This window comes from Neophocaena asiaeorientalis, unplaced genomic scaffold (genome assembly GCF_003031525.2).
Source record: "Neophocaena asiaeorientalis asiaeorientalis breed wild unplaced genomic scaffold, Neophocaena_asiaeorientalis_V1.1 scaffold7, whole genome shotgun sequence".
NCBI lineage: Eukaryota > Metazoa > Chordata > Mammalia > Artiodactyla > Phocoenidae > Neophocaena > Neophocaena asiaeorientalis.
In genome coordinates this window covers 6,212,486-6,225,353 of record NW_020185337.1, presented here as the reverse complement: position 1 = coordinate 6,225,353, position 12,868 = coordinate 6,212,486, and the positions used below count along the sequence as shown (strand labels likewise).

Below are 12,868 nucleotides of genomic sequence, written 5' to 3'. Positions count from 1 at the left end.
GGCAAGAATTTTCTGTTTGAGTCAACTGATCCACTACCAGGTGGTAAGTTCATTTCCTTTTTCTTTTTAGATTTTTCTCTTCGCTTAGATTTCTCCTTTTCTGAAAACATAAAATTGAGGTAATAAAATTTCCACCCTTTCCCTCCTTCTGTTCCCCCATTTTTTCCTCTTCTCTCAGTCATGTCCTCCGCCTAGGATTGGGAGACCCGCCCCCCGCGGAAGGGGGAGGGACGGGGCGGAGCGAACAGAAGTGGGCGGGCCTTCCCCTGTCGACGTGCTGACGTCAGAGGACATCCGGTCCGGCTCCTAGTGCCTGGAAGCAGCTCTGTCCGCCTTCCTCGGGGCTTAGTAGCATTTTTTTCCCCCGGAATCGTGGTCCTCGAATTGGATCTGCAGCCGCCGCGGGCGGACCTCACGCCATTCCCTGCCCCTCGGCCCCCGGAGTGAGCCCGGCCTCCCCGCGAGGGTGAGCGAGGTCGGCCCGGAGCGCGCGCGAGGGAGGGTGCCCCGCGGGCGGGGACGGCCGTTGGTTCCCAGAGTCGCGTGGCACCTCCGCCGACTCTCCCCTGGGCTCCCCCTGCACCCCGCTGGGTCCTCCGGCTGCAGGCTCTGCCTCCAAAGCCTCAGTGGCCCCGGGCCTGTTTTCTCATTTCGTGACACGGGCCGCGTCCTGAAGAAGTGGGAGCGTTCCTGGAGAAGGGCTTAAACCCGTATAACGCTGAGAAATAGAATTCACTCTTTAAGTTTACAAAACAAACTAGAGGAGAAAAAAATGAGGCTCAACTTTCCCAGCGGGTTCTCCCCGGGGGACGCAGAAAATTCAACCGGTGATCACCCTGTGATTATTTTTTAGCTCCTTTGGCGAGGGCAGTACACAACTTTTCACCCTGTAAGTTTTGTCATTGTAAATACCGGAAGGGTGACCTAGTGGACTTGGACGTTATTTCAGGTAACCACCCACTAAACCTCCTTGTCTGGTTTGTTCATATTTTTTAAGTCGCAACTAACCACCGCGCGGTTTTTTGATTGGGCATTCCAACATCAGAGTTGAAACCCGGAAATTAGGACAACTTTATGAGTGACCTTAGTGTTGTTCCAGGTACAAGCTGGTGTATGATTTTGCTGTATTGTAATGAGAAGTGTGTGTCAAGGTGTGCTTTCATGGAACTCTCTCCCTGTATCATGGGCACGACTTTGGTTTCTTTGAATATTTTTGTCTTCAGGAAGGTTGTGTGTCAGTCACCAGTGAAACTTAAAACCGTACTCGGAGGTTTGGAATTTGTAGATCTTGGATAGAGCCTAGAAGTCTAAATCTGTGCTTTTAGGGAATTCCACAGTTGATTTTTGAGAACCTCTCTTAGAAAAGACTTTTTAAAAAAATACATGTACTTTGAAGAATATTAAGAAATTTGAGATTCTATTTCAAAGCAAGCACATGGACTCATTCATTCGTGTATCTCTTCATTTGTTAAGGCTTAATTTATTTCAGGCAGGGCTGGGAAGCAAACATTGTCAAGAAAGATAGGGCTGGAACCCTCAGGGAACTTGTGTCTTCAGATGGGATGAAAAGCCAAATAAAAATGTGTTATTTAGTGAAGACCTTGTTTTTCTAAATGAGGTAGTTCTTTCAACTACCTGATAAAAGCCAGTTTTAAAGTCCTTATTTTGATATGTGTGGTAAACACATACTGTTAAATTTGAACCCTGTTAAAATTACATGCTCACTGCAGGTAAAAGTAGCGGGAAAGGCAGCTTTCAGGGAGTCAAAGCTACTCAGATGCCTTTAATATCGTTTCGGAGAGGGTAGTTTGGCTTTGTAGTTAATGTCATTTGACTTGACTATTAGATGTTTTATTCAGGTATTACATGGGAGAAATTAGACGTACTTGAAGACTTGGCAGCATCAGGTCATCTGAATATAGGGCTTAAAAAAGTGATATAAACTGGGTAAATAATATACTTTTAAATGATTCTTGTTATTTATATATTCCTAATAATTTTTTTTCACTTGGTACAGAGTAATTTTTAAAGAATATTGAATATCAGAGAAACTTTTTTTGCTCTGTGGGAAAGAAAACCATTTTGGCTGTTAGGATAAATCTTTTTGATGTTTACATTTTTTAGAACTGTTTGGTAATACAAATAAGTGCCTTATTTTAACAGCCATCTATTGGGGATGATGTGTGCTAAATGATGCATAAAGGCTTAAAATGTGCTTAGCCATCAAAATAGCTGGGTTGAGTTTAAAGTTTAATGAGAATTAGAAGATTTCATTCTGCTATTCCTTAGTTTCTTTAAAATAGCAAATGCAACAAGGCAATTATATCGTCTCTGTTTGCTTGTGTAGAAAGAAGGGGAGATGCCTAAAAAAAAGACTGGTGCGAGGAAGAAGGCAGAGAATCGCCGGGAACGTGAAAAACAACTAAGAGCGTCAAGAAGCACTATCGATTTAGCTAAACACCCGTGCAATGCTTCAATGGTAAGTTTTTTTGGTTATCAATTGAAAAACTATATAAATCTATGTTCAAGGCATGTCTGTTGTTTTCATTAACACTGAGTAGTGGTGAATTTTGTTTGATTTTGTTATTTCTGAAACCTGTCATATTACCTTGGCTACCATTGGTGACAAATAGATATGTATTGAACAGGAATACATACTAGGAACTGTGTGACATTCTCCAGCTTCTCTAACCTAGTATGCCTTCCTCAGTTTGTCCTATTAATTGGAGCCTTTTCATCCTAAGTCATCCTTACCTCTTCCCTTCCTTTGACCATATTTCTGAGTTGTCCCGTATCTTCCTGTTTCCACGCCTCTCTACTTTTTCCGTTCCCACTCCTCTTTTTTTTTTCTTTTTTGATTTCATTGAAGACATATGAAATGCTTAATGTGACTTAATTCCTCATACGTGTATTGTGTGCCTACTCTGTGCCAGGTACTATTTTAGGCATTGAGGGGAATACGTAGCTGAATGACACAGTCCTGGTTTCCTCAAGCTTATAGCTCAGTTGTTTTCTGTATTACTTAATGTTTATCAATGACAGAAATCCAACCTAAGTAACTTCAGGGAGAAATAGTTGATTGAATGAGTAATGGGCTAACTTGTGTAGTTGGGAAGGGCATGGATGTAGCTGGGATGCAGGGACAGCTGGAACCTGAAACAACCTGTAGTTCTGTCTTTTGCTTTTATTTAGTTCCATTTTCTCAGATTGTTTTATTCCATTTTGGGGGGTTCATAGCCACTGGGTCCATAGCTCCCATGTCTCACATCACATATTGTTGCCCTCAGAGAGGGAAAGAACTCCGATGGGTTGGGCTTGGGTGGGTGCTCAACCCAGGATTAACCAGCATTTGTACTGGGTTGGTCGGGGGGTGAGGGGGAGCGAGATGACATAGCACAGATAGGACAGTGGGGACTCCCTCGTCCGTGCCAGGGTGATTTCTGGAGAAGAGAAGGAAGACAAAGAAATGACTCATACATAAATATATACAGTGAGGGCTAGACTTTGGTAAGTGCTGCAGAAAAGGTACAATTGGGATTAAGGTTCATTAGGACTGAGGTGATAAAGGTGAGTGTGGGGATGGGGTACAGTTCACAGAGGAGGTGGGATCATCACCAGGACTTCCCGTAGGTGAAGAAGTGAGGAGGGACTTCTCAGGGAAAAGTATTAGAATAAGTAAGGCATGGAAAAGAAGAAATACAAGACATATTTTGAGAATGGCTGACAAATAGTGACTTGAATCTAAAGAGAATAGGCCAGTGAGGTTTGAAAAGTGGTTAGAGACCAGATCGTGGAGAGCTTTTTAATACCATGTTTAGAATTCTGGATTTTCTGTGAGCTTCAACATACTGTGTTCTCTACTGTTTCTTGTGTTCATTCTGTATTATTTTTCTGATTGCTTAAAAAAAAAAATCCAAAAAACAGACCACTACTGTATTTAGCCTCTTTTGTGAAAAGGCCCCTTCTTTCTCTAGTGTGGTATGCCCCAAAACATACCTTTGTTGTTAAAGTATGTATAGATGCTTGTATTCATGGGTGGAATTGGAGGGTTTGGGCAAATGTCACTTAAATTTTAACACGAAAAACGGTATTCTTTATAATTCAAGTAACTTTGCAGTTTTCAGCCAGTAGACAAATTAATGTTACGTTTTTATGTTTTACAGGAATGTGACAAGTGTCAGAGGTAAATTTTTATTCATTTCTTTTTCTATCTATATATAATAATATAGACTGACCTTTTATCTGATATTGACTAAATTTAAAAATTTTCTTTTACATGACAAGACGGCAGAAGAATAGAGCATTTTGCTATTTTTGTAATTCTGTACAGAAGTTACCAATTTGTGCACAGTGTGGTAAGTATATGATCAAAACACATGCTTTTCTTTTATCAAACATTTGTTTGGCATTTAATCAGTTTGAACCTGTGGGTTCATCGTTATCATTTACAGTAATGTTATACCTTACTATTAATAAGACTACATAAAATGTTATTTGGCCTATCAAAAAACTGTCAAGCCTTGGTTTTGTCTCTTTGATGTAATGCTGGAAAATAATTAAGATACAGTTTAGATAAAGGTACCACGTGTTGTTTGAAACGTGGAAAGATTAGATTTCAGACTAATAACATTTGGTGATGCTGCATTTTTATTTATACTGTCTTAGTCTTGTCGATATCCTTTGTTTACTTTCCTAAATTTTGATTTCTGCTGATACTGCCTGCAGTGTGTTAGGCTGTTGAAAATAATTTTATTCCACATTTACCTGGTGCCAGTTTTTGTGATCAGTTGTTTTTCTGTTTGGTTCTTAGCGTATGACTCTTGAATTTCCTCACATGTATTCCCAAGTGAGTGGAATAGAGTTCCTAAGCCACTTACCTAGTTCCCAAGTATAAGTGGAAACTTTTATTCAGAGTAAATGATTATTCAGAGTAAAACTAAATAGTAGTTCATAGAACAAGATCCATGTTTCCCAAATAGTCTTCCACAGAATACTTGAGATATTAGTAGGTATTTCTTAAAGCAGAGCATACATTTGAGACACGCTGCGTGTTTCATTCCCTCATTCCCACCTGGGAGAGTTCTTTTACCTATGTATGTGTTAAAGGTTCTGAAGACCTCCAGTAGAGAAACCTGATTAATTGTCTTTACTCCAGGTTTGTCCCCCAAACTTTTATTTGAACAAGTATCCCCTTTGCTTATAGGATAATAGTTTCAGGTGAAACACAATTTGAGATATGCTCATTTAAATGTGTTTATGCATGATAACATTGCAGAAAGTTAGGAAGGCTTAGGGCCACACCCCTGAATGTTTCTAGTGTAGGTCTAGCTTTCAGAGACAGCTTTGAGGTATGTAATTAATGGAAAAGAGAACACTGGCCTAGATAGACCAGTCATTTGCCAGTTTTTATATCCTTATTTACAAAAGACAAATGGATGTAGAGTGAGAAAATAGACTGTGGAGATTGAGATAAGCTGTCGCTAGGCCTTTCCCCTGTTTTCAGCGTTTGTGGTGCTGTGCACGGATACACTTCCCACTCCCTGATTCTTGTCTTTAGTGTTGGACAGGGGGCTGCTGCCCCTCATTTCCTGTTTCTCTTCCCATTTCCTGTTGTCTAGCTTTGTTTCTTAGGTAATCAAGGAAGTGGAAAATTGAGCATCTTCTGTTTCTTTCGTGTGCTGCTTTGTGGAGTCTGAGATGCGTGATTAATATGTCACCATTAATCCTCTCACAGCATGTGATAAGTGAATGTCCTGACAGTGTTTCGGGTTGGTAATTCGCTGCTAGATAAGAGCTCTTGTGGCTGTATTGTGATTTTTAGCTTTATCATTATATTCCTGATTTTTGTGCTCATTTGGGCACTACTTGACAATTCTTTTAGAAGAATGTTTACCCAGGGGCTAAGTTTGTAAGTTTTTAACTATGGTTAAACATTAAAAAAATGAACCAGATAATTTGCATAATTATTATTTGATTTGCTTTGGTTTGATATGTTCTAGGGAAAGAAAGAAGCAGTAACTTCAAATCAGACTGTGTTTATTGTGAATTACAAAGTGTAAAATTCACTTTTAAAGCATATCATTTAAAAATCTCCCTGAATTCTCCTGAAAATTCACAAGATTTTTAACTGCTTTAGTGATTATTAGATTACAAAGCATAACCTTCAAATTTTGATTTTAGTACAAACATGAATTATCATATAAGTTCCTAATCTCAAAAGATCTGACTCAGGTAATGAGGTCTCAGTTATATTCATTTTCTTTTTTCAGTTATATAAGCAGTAGATAGTGCTGGTCTCTCTTTATTTTCAAATTATTTCCATAGGAACTTGGGCTAGATAAAAAGAGGAATTAGTGAATATTTGCATGTAATACTTTGCAAGACTAATAGTGAAAATTTGTTTCTTTGCTAGGGAAAACAAAGTGCATGATGAAGTCTTCTGACTGTGTCATAAAACATGCTGGTGTCTACAGTACTGGCCTTGCCATGGTGGTAAGCTTCTTGTAGTTATATTTTAGACCAGTAGGTTTCCGAGGATAAGGAGAAGGCATTCTGACCAAATGTAATCAGTCTGGAGTTATCTGGATTATCTGTGGCATGTTTTTGTATGATTTTCACTTATTACCCACTTGTTTTTTACTGCTTTCTTCTTTCTTATTGGGAAATGTATAAGGAAGGGAGACTCATCTAATGTTGACCTAAACAACATTCATTTGTTAGTGATACCTTTCTAATATATCTTAATTAGACATCACAAAATATTATTTACTATACTGAAAGTGCTGCTAAACTAAGGTTCAGTCTTCTGGTTAAATAAGCAACGTAGTTCCAAAAGAACCTAGGATTAATTGTTTTTTTAAAGCTTTACGTTTCAAAAAAGAGTACGTAGTTAACACAGAATTATGCTCTTTACTACATGTAGTTACATGTAGTTCATTACATGTCGTTATCTCTTCGTTACATGTAGACGTTTCAAAGAAAATTCATTATTTTAAATAATAGAAGCAGTTGCATTGTGTGAGGCATTTTGCTCTTTTTTTCAAAAAAAATGTTATCCTTTTGGCCAGTTTTACTATATATTCTATTGTGTGAATTTATTCTTAGGTCCAAATGTCAGTCCATGAGGAAAGTAATATTTATAGTAGAATATTCATAATTTTCCATCATGAGGCAGACCTTTATATTTTTCATGAGTGGCTGTCTTATAGAAGAGTTGGAATTATTCATAATCATCTTGTGAAAATCCTTTATTTTAAGTATAGGATCGTCAGTGTTATCTTTATTCAGAAGCTGTTGTAATCTTCCTTGGTAGTTTGCTTATGTCCAGATTTATCAAATTATTACTTTTTTAATTCACTGAGTTGTATGAGTATGAATGATCTCTTATATAAAGAATACATTAAAGTAGAATCATGCATCATTAGCTCTAAATTCTAGAAAAGTGATTTTTCTGGCCATCTTCTATTTGCTGATTAAGAGTCCCTCTCCCCGACTCTTCCCCCTGATTTGCCCTGGGAGCCTGACTTGTGTGGTGGGCTGGATCAGTGTCTTACTTAGGGCTTCTTTTTGGGTTCAGCCGCCCAAAAAGGACTTTGGCAGGAGACCTGATGATAGGAAATTATGATCCGGGTGTTTATTCTCCCAGCTTACTCCCTACCAGCTTGTCCTGATTTCGACATGGATTGGCCACCAGTTCCTCTCCATATGACCAGGTAGTCCTCTGCATACAGCTGGCTCTCTCTTGCGGTTGTAGAACCTCCCTCCCTTCCCTGCCGTTGGCCCTTCAGCCCTAGGGGTAGTATCTGCATCATCCCTGACGTTTTCGAAGCCCTTCCCTGTTCTTTGTGAATTATCTCTTTAAACTCCCCTGGATGACCCAGTTTAATGTGTCATTCTGCTCTTGCTAGAACCCTGAGTAATCCAAGAGATAGATTCGAGGACTTGCTATCTGCACTGGTAATCTATTTTTACAAGTCCCCAAACATTCTTCCTATTTGCTCTTTTCCACTTTTGTTACAGTGCCTTGAATAGTAGAACAGTGAATTTTGAGGATTAGAAGACCTGGATTTGAATCACAGCTCAGCTCTAATGTAGCTCTAGAACTTGGACTTAGTCTCAGGCCCCTGTCCCTCCTCACCTGTAAATGAAAAGCCATCCAATTCCATTTCCTTAAGATTCTTTCTAGCTCTTAGTGTTGTGTAGATGTCATTGTGTTATTAAAGGTGTGTGTAGTCTTACAGTCTTACCTTGACAGAGAATTGGAAAGTCTTACCCTGTCATTTAGTTCCAAATATTTTATTTTAGTTTTATTTAACAAAGAGATATAATAATGATTTAATGCATAAGTTGCCTTAAAAAGATGCTGGCAGAAGTTTAATATTTTCTCTCTGTTATTCTAGAAAAGCTATATATTTATTTTATAAATTACACAGATAAGAAGGAACTTTCTTAAGTCAGGAATGTTAGTATTTGAAAAAACTTCATTTAGTTACCAGAATTGCTATAGACGGGAATGCTTAAATTATGGGCTCTAGACTTCATTTGATTTATTGTAAAATTCAGTTTGGGGGCAACACTGTCAGCTCTTTGACTTATTTTAATGATTAATATTAGCGTTAAGTGTATAGTTTCCCTTCTGCTTCTTTTCCTTTTGATTTATAGATTTGTATACTGTAAATAGCTATTGGTGAAGTAGTTTGATTTTCAGGAAACACTCTTTAATTTTGGCTTAAACAGTACATTTTCTTTAATGAAGCCACTCGTTACCACTGAAGGTTGATAAGTGGCTAAATGTATACGATTTTGGTGGTTGCCACTGCTTAAACTATGGCTGCAGCCAGTTGTGTCAGAGGTTAATTTTTCATGTTCTTTGGTTGCAGGGTGCAATATGTGACTTCTGTGAAGCTTGGGTTTGTCATGGTAGGAAGTGTCTCAGTACACACGCCTGTGCCTGCCCGCTTACTGATGCCGAGTGTGTGGAATGTGAACGGGGAGTCTGGGACCATGGTGAGTGGTTACATACAAATGACGAGCTTTGCTGGAAGTGAAGGCTGACTTTGAAACGTTCTGGGTGCTCTTTTTTTATGATTTTTTTTTAGGATACTATCAATCATAAGTACTGGCACTGTTTTGGTTGTCAGTTTAGTTGGAAAAGGGATTTCTACCAGCAGCATCAGGCAATACTAGGATTTTTACCTAGGCAGGTAGGGAGGGGAGTAAAAGGGGAGGAAGTGTCTCTGAGCATTGTGAGTATACGTGGGTAGCCAGGGTACAGTGGGAGTTCACTCTTTTATGGTTCAATTTGTCAGTTTTCTTTGTAGCCTTTGCCAGAACAAAAACTGCCGTGATATTTTAGTGTAAATCTGAAATAACTTGCCATCTTTTCTGAGCAGTTTTACAGAGAAGTTTTTTAAATTAAACTTTATCGTATTTACATTTGTGGGTTTTGTTCTTTAATCCAATAGGGGGCAGAATTTTCAGTTGTTCTTTTTGCCATAACTTTCTTTGTGAAGATGATCAGTTTGAACATCAAGCCAGCTGCCAGGTTTTAGAAGCGGAAACATTTAAATGTAAGTTTTTATATATTGGATGTTCTTTATACCCAAGATTCTTAATAGTATAAGTGTTAAACTTAATGAAAAAGGAATCTAGTTTTTCATGCGGCCTCTTATGGACTGTAATTTAATTCAATATCTATTTTCTGTTGGTAGAAAAAACTTAGAACGCATATAGTCCATTTTTGTCCAACAGTGTGCCAGTGACATTTTGGTTGGGTCAGTTCTTCATCTTGTGGGATTGATCAGGCACTGCAGGCCTTGCAGCATCCCTGTTCCTGAATGCTAAAAGTCATTTTCACTTCCAAGTTATTATAACAACTAACATACCCTCCCCCACCCTGTTTTCAGGTGTCCCCAGATAAGTGGTATACCCCTAGTTTGTTCCTGCTAGTTGGTTCCAGTGAGTGTTAGACAGGAATGTGCATCAGAAACACCTGTGGAGGTTTTTAAACGTACAGGTGTCAAGGCCTCATCCCTGGAGATTCTATCTTTAAGTGGGTGGCAGGTGCCGGGCATCTGTATTTAACCTGCACACAGAGCTCTCATGTGTATTCTAGTTTGAGAACCAGTGTTTCGTGGTATCATCTTTAGAGATAGATTGCATTTTATTTTATTTCTATTCTGTTGATTCTCAGAAGCTCAAGTTTTAGATTCAGACATTACTCGAATTCTACTTATTGGCCATATGTTTTTGGGCAACTTACCAAATCTTTCTAAACCTGAATTTTGTTATTTATTAAAGAAAGATGCTAATTTTTTCAAGGAGTCAATTGAAGTGAGAACCCATATAAAGCATAAGTATGGCACCTGTCACTTAGAAAGCCCTTATTAAATAGTAGATACCACTGTAGGAAAGACTCAAATTCCAAATTCACTTTCTTCAATTTGGTTCTTGTTCTGCTATGAAATGCCAATCCCTATACTTATCTATAAATTTAAAGTTGATAAGTCATCAGTCTAAGACACACATACACACACATATGTAATTCTTGTGATATTTATAAAGAAAATCTCAAAAGATTAAAGGAACATCTCTGAGTAGTTAGCCTTTTTGAGCTGTTCCTAGGCTTCTGCAGAATGTACAATATAAAAATTGAATTATTTTATTTGGGACTTGGGAACTTTGTGTATTCTGTAGCATTTAAACCCCAAAGACAGGCAACTGTAAGTGATAAGGCTATATTTCCATCAAGAAGTTTTAGTGGGCTTCCCTGGTGGCGCAGTGGTTGAGAGTCCGCCTGTCGATGCAGGGGACACGGGTTCGTGCCCCAGTCCGGGAAGATCCCACATGTCGCGGAGCGGCTGGGCCCGTGAGCCATGGCCGCTGAGCCTGCGCGTCCGGAGCCTGTGCTCCGCAACGGGGTAGGCCACAACAGTGAGAGACCCGCATACTGGAAAAAAAAAAAAAGAAGTTTTAGTGATTCAGTAAAAGACAAAGGAAAAATAAAGACACTGAATAATTGAAAGGATTTTAAGATAAATTTATTACCATGCCTTTGATACCTCATGTTAAAGTCATTCTCATTGCACATTCACAGGTTTCCTTGGTTTACTGTAATTTATCATCTTTCTTTCCTTTTTTTATTGCTTTATTTTTTCTTTGTCATTTTTCCTTCGCCAGTTGCCATCCACTACTTGAAATATTTTCTCTGAAACACTGTCCTAATCATACATATAAGTCCCCAAGATAGTTTGTTTCTATTCCCTTAATAGGTCATATCTCATCATTTTTGGATTTGAGCGTACAACTATGAATTGGAAGATACGGAAATTCTATAAAATACTTCTTTACCTGTATAACCAGTGGGAAGTATGTTTTGAGGGGAAAAAACAAAAACAAAAACAAAACACATGTGTGTACTCTGCCCTTATTTTTTAAAATAATGAAAGTGGCCCAGGGACTTCTAATTTAAATGGCTTATTGTCAGCAGGCTTTGATGTATTCTAACCTGCTTTCTTTTAAAATACTATGAAGACATAGAAATAGATTTAAAAAGAAAACCATTCCCCAGTCTCAAACTAGGAATGTCACAATATTTTTTAGAATCTGGGAGAAATGCATTTTTTATATAAGTTCAAGATTTTATCTCTTGGGGAGAAAAATAACAGGGCAGTGAAGTGGAGTGCCTGTGTGTTTTTGAGGTGTAATTAGGGAAAGAAGACTGGCAAGGCCACATCCCATCCTAGTGGTTTGGGTTTCCGGCGGTACGGGTGAGGGTGTGATAGACAACAACGAGTTTCTTGGGATTGTGTCATTGTGGCATGACAAAGGTTCAGGTGGTGGGGATGGGAGAAGATTCTGTATCAGAAATGCCTGGTGCACAGGGAAATTGGGTTGGGCACTTTGTACTTTCAGTCTGTGTTCTGGTTCTGTACTTGAAAGGGATTTGTAGCATTTTGGTGATATATATCCTCTTTTGACTGAATGAAGAATGAACCTAATTACTCTCTAGGCATACCTTCAAGTAGAAATGATTGAGATTTCAGGTTTTTTCCTCCACAGACTGAAATAATATAGTTATTATTGGAGTAATTTGGTATACTTTTATATTCCTTATATATATAAAATAAGTACTCAGTTGATTTTTACTTTTATTATTAGCATGTAGGACAGGTAATATAAATCCATCTGAAATAGCAGTGTCACTGTGGAAGGATGGTTGGACAGAAGCAATAATAATACACATAATTGAGAAATCATCATTGAGTTTTTAAAAAAATACTTTCCTGTTCAGATTGAAAAAGCTCCCCATGACCCAGGCAAACTTAAAAGAATCCCCAACTTAGAAACATCTGCAATATTTGAATTATAAAGATAGATTTCCTTTTGTTTTCTTTACTTTTTCAAAACCTCTAAGTAAATTGAAAGTTAATAGTTTATATTTAGACTATATCAGGGTAAGGCTTAGTTTGTTTTCTTGTTTCTATACCTCTCTTAATTATTTTTGTCTTTCATTTTCTGGCATATTCAATATGTGCCAGACAAATTGGCTTTTCTAAAATATTTGCTCTTACGTTTAAGAGCATTATTTGCATTAACATTTGCATTAATTGTAGATAATGACCAAAATTAATGTGGCTTACTGACTAAAATAGAGATAAAATATTTTAGGATTTTTCCATCTGTTTTCCTGCCCACTTGAGTATTATTTTCTCTTCATAGTCACGCTTTTCCACCTGAAGTATTCTATTCTCATATCAGAAGTTTGCAAAAAATGGCAATAGCCTACAACACGAGGAGAGAATATATATTAATGGAGACAGTTATTCTTTTAAAAATTGAAGTTATATCCTTTTTTTTTTTTTTTTTG

General features: G+C 38.0%; 1 protein-coding gene across 2 annotated transcripts in view; it reads left to right on the top strand.

Annotated features, from left to right (window-relative positions):
* The first annotated feature begins 291 nt into the window (after positions 1-291).
* Positions 292-12,868, top strand: part of NOAZFP (nucleolar atypical zinc finger) — a 16,379-nt gene continuing 3,802 nt past the window's right edge. The window contains exons 1-8 of one of the 2 annotated variants that reach the window (XM_024736105.1): positions 306-466; positions 854-949; positions 2,348-2,479; positions 4,164-4,183; positions 4,285-4,355; positions 6,413-6,492; positions 8,880-9,006; positions 9,465-9,569. In XM_024736105.1, the coding sequence (XP_024591873.1) occupies positions 2,360-2,479; positions 4,164-4,183; positions 4,285-4,355; positions 6,413-6,492; positions 8,880-9,006; positions 9,465-9,569 (523 nt within the window). In that variant the 5' untranslated portion in view covers positions 306-466; positions 854-949; positions 2,348-2,359. Of the gene's footprint in view, positions 467-853; positions 950-2,347; positions 2,480-4,163; positions 4,184-4,284; positions 4,356-6,412; positions 6,493-8,879; positions 9,007-9,464; positions 9,570-12,868 lie in introns of both variants that reach the window. The other variant, XM_024736106.1, reaches the window with a different exon arrangement.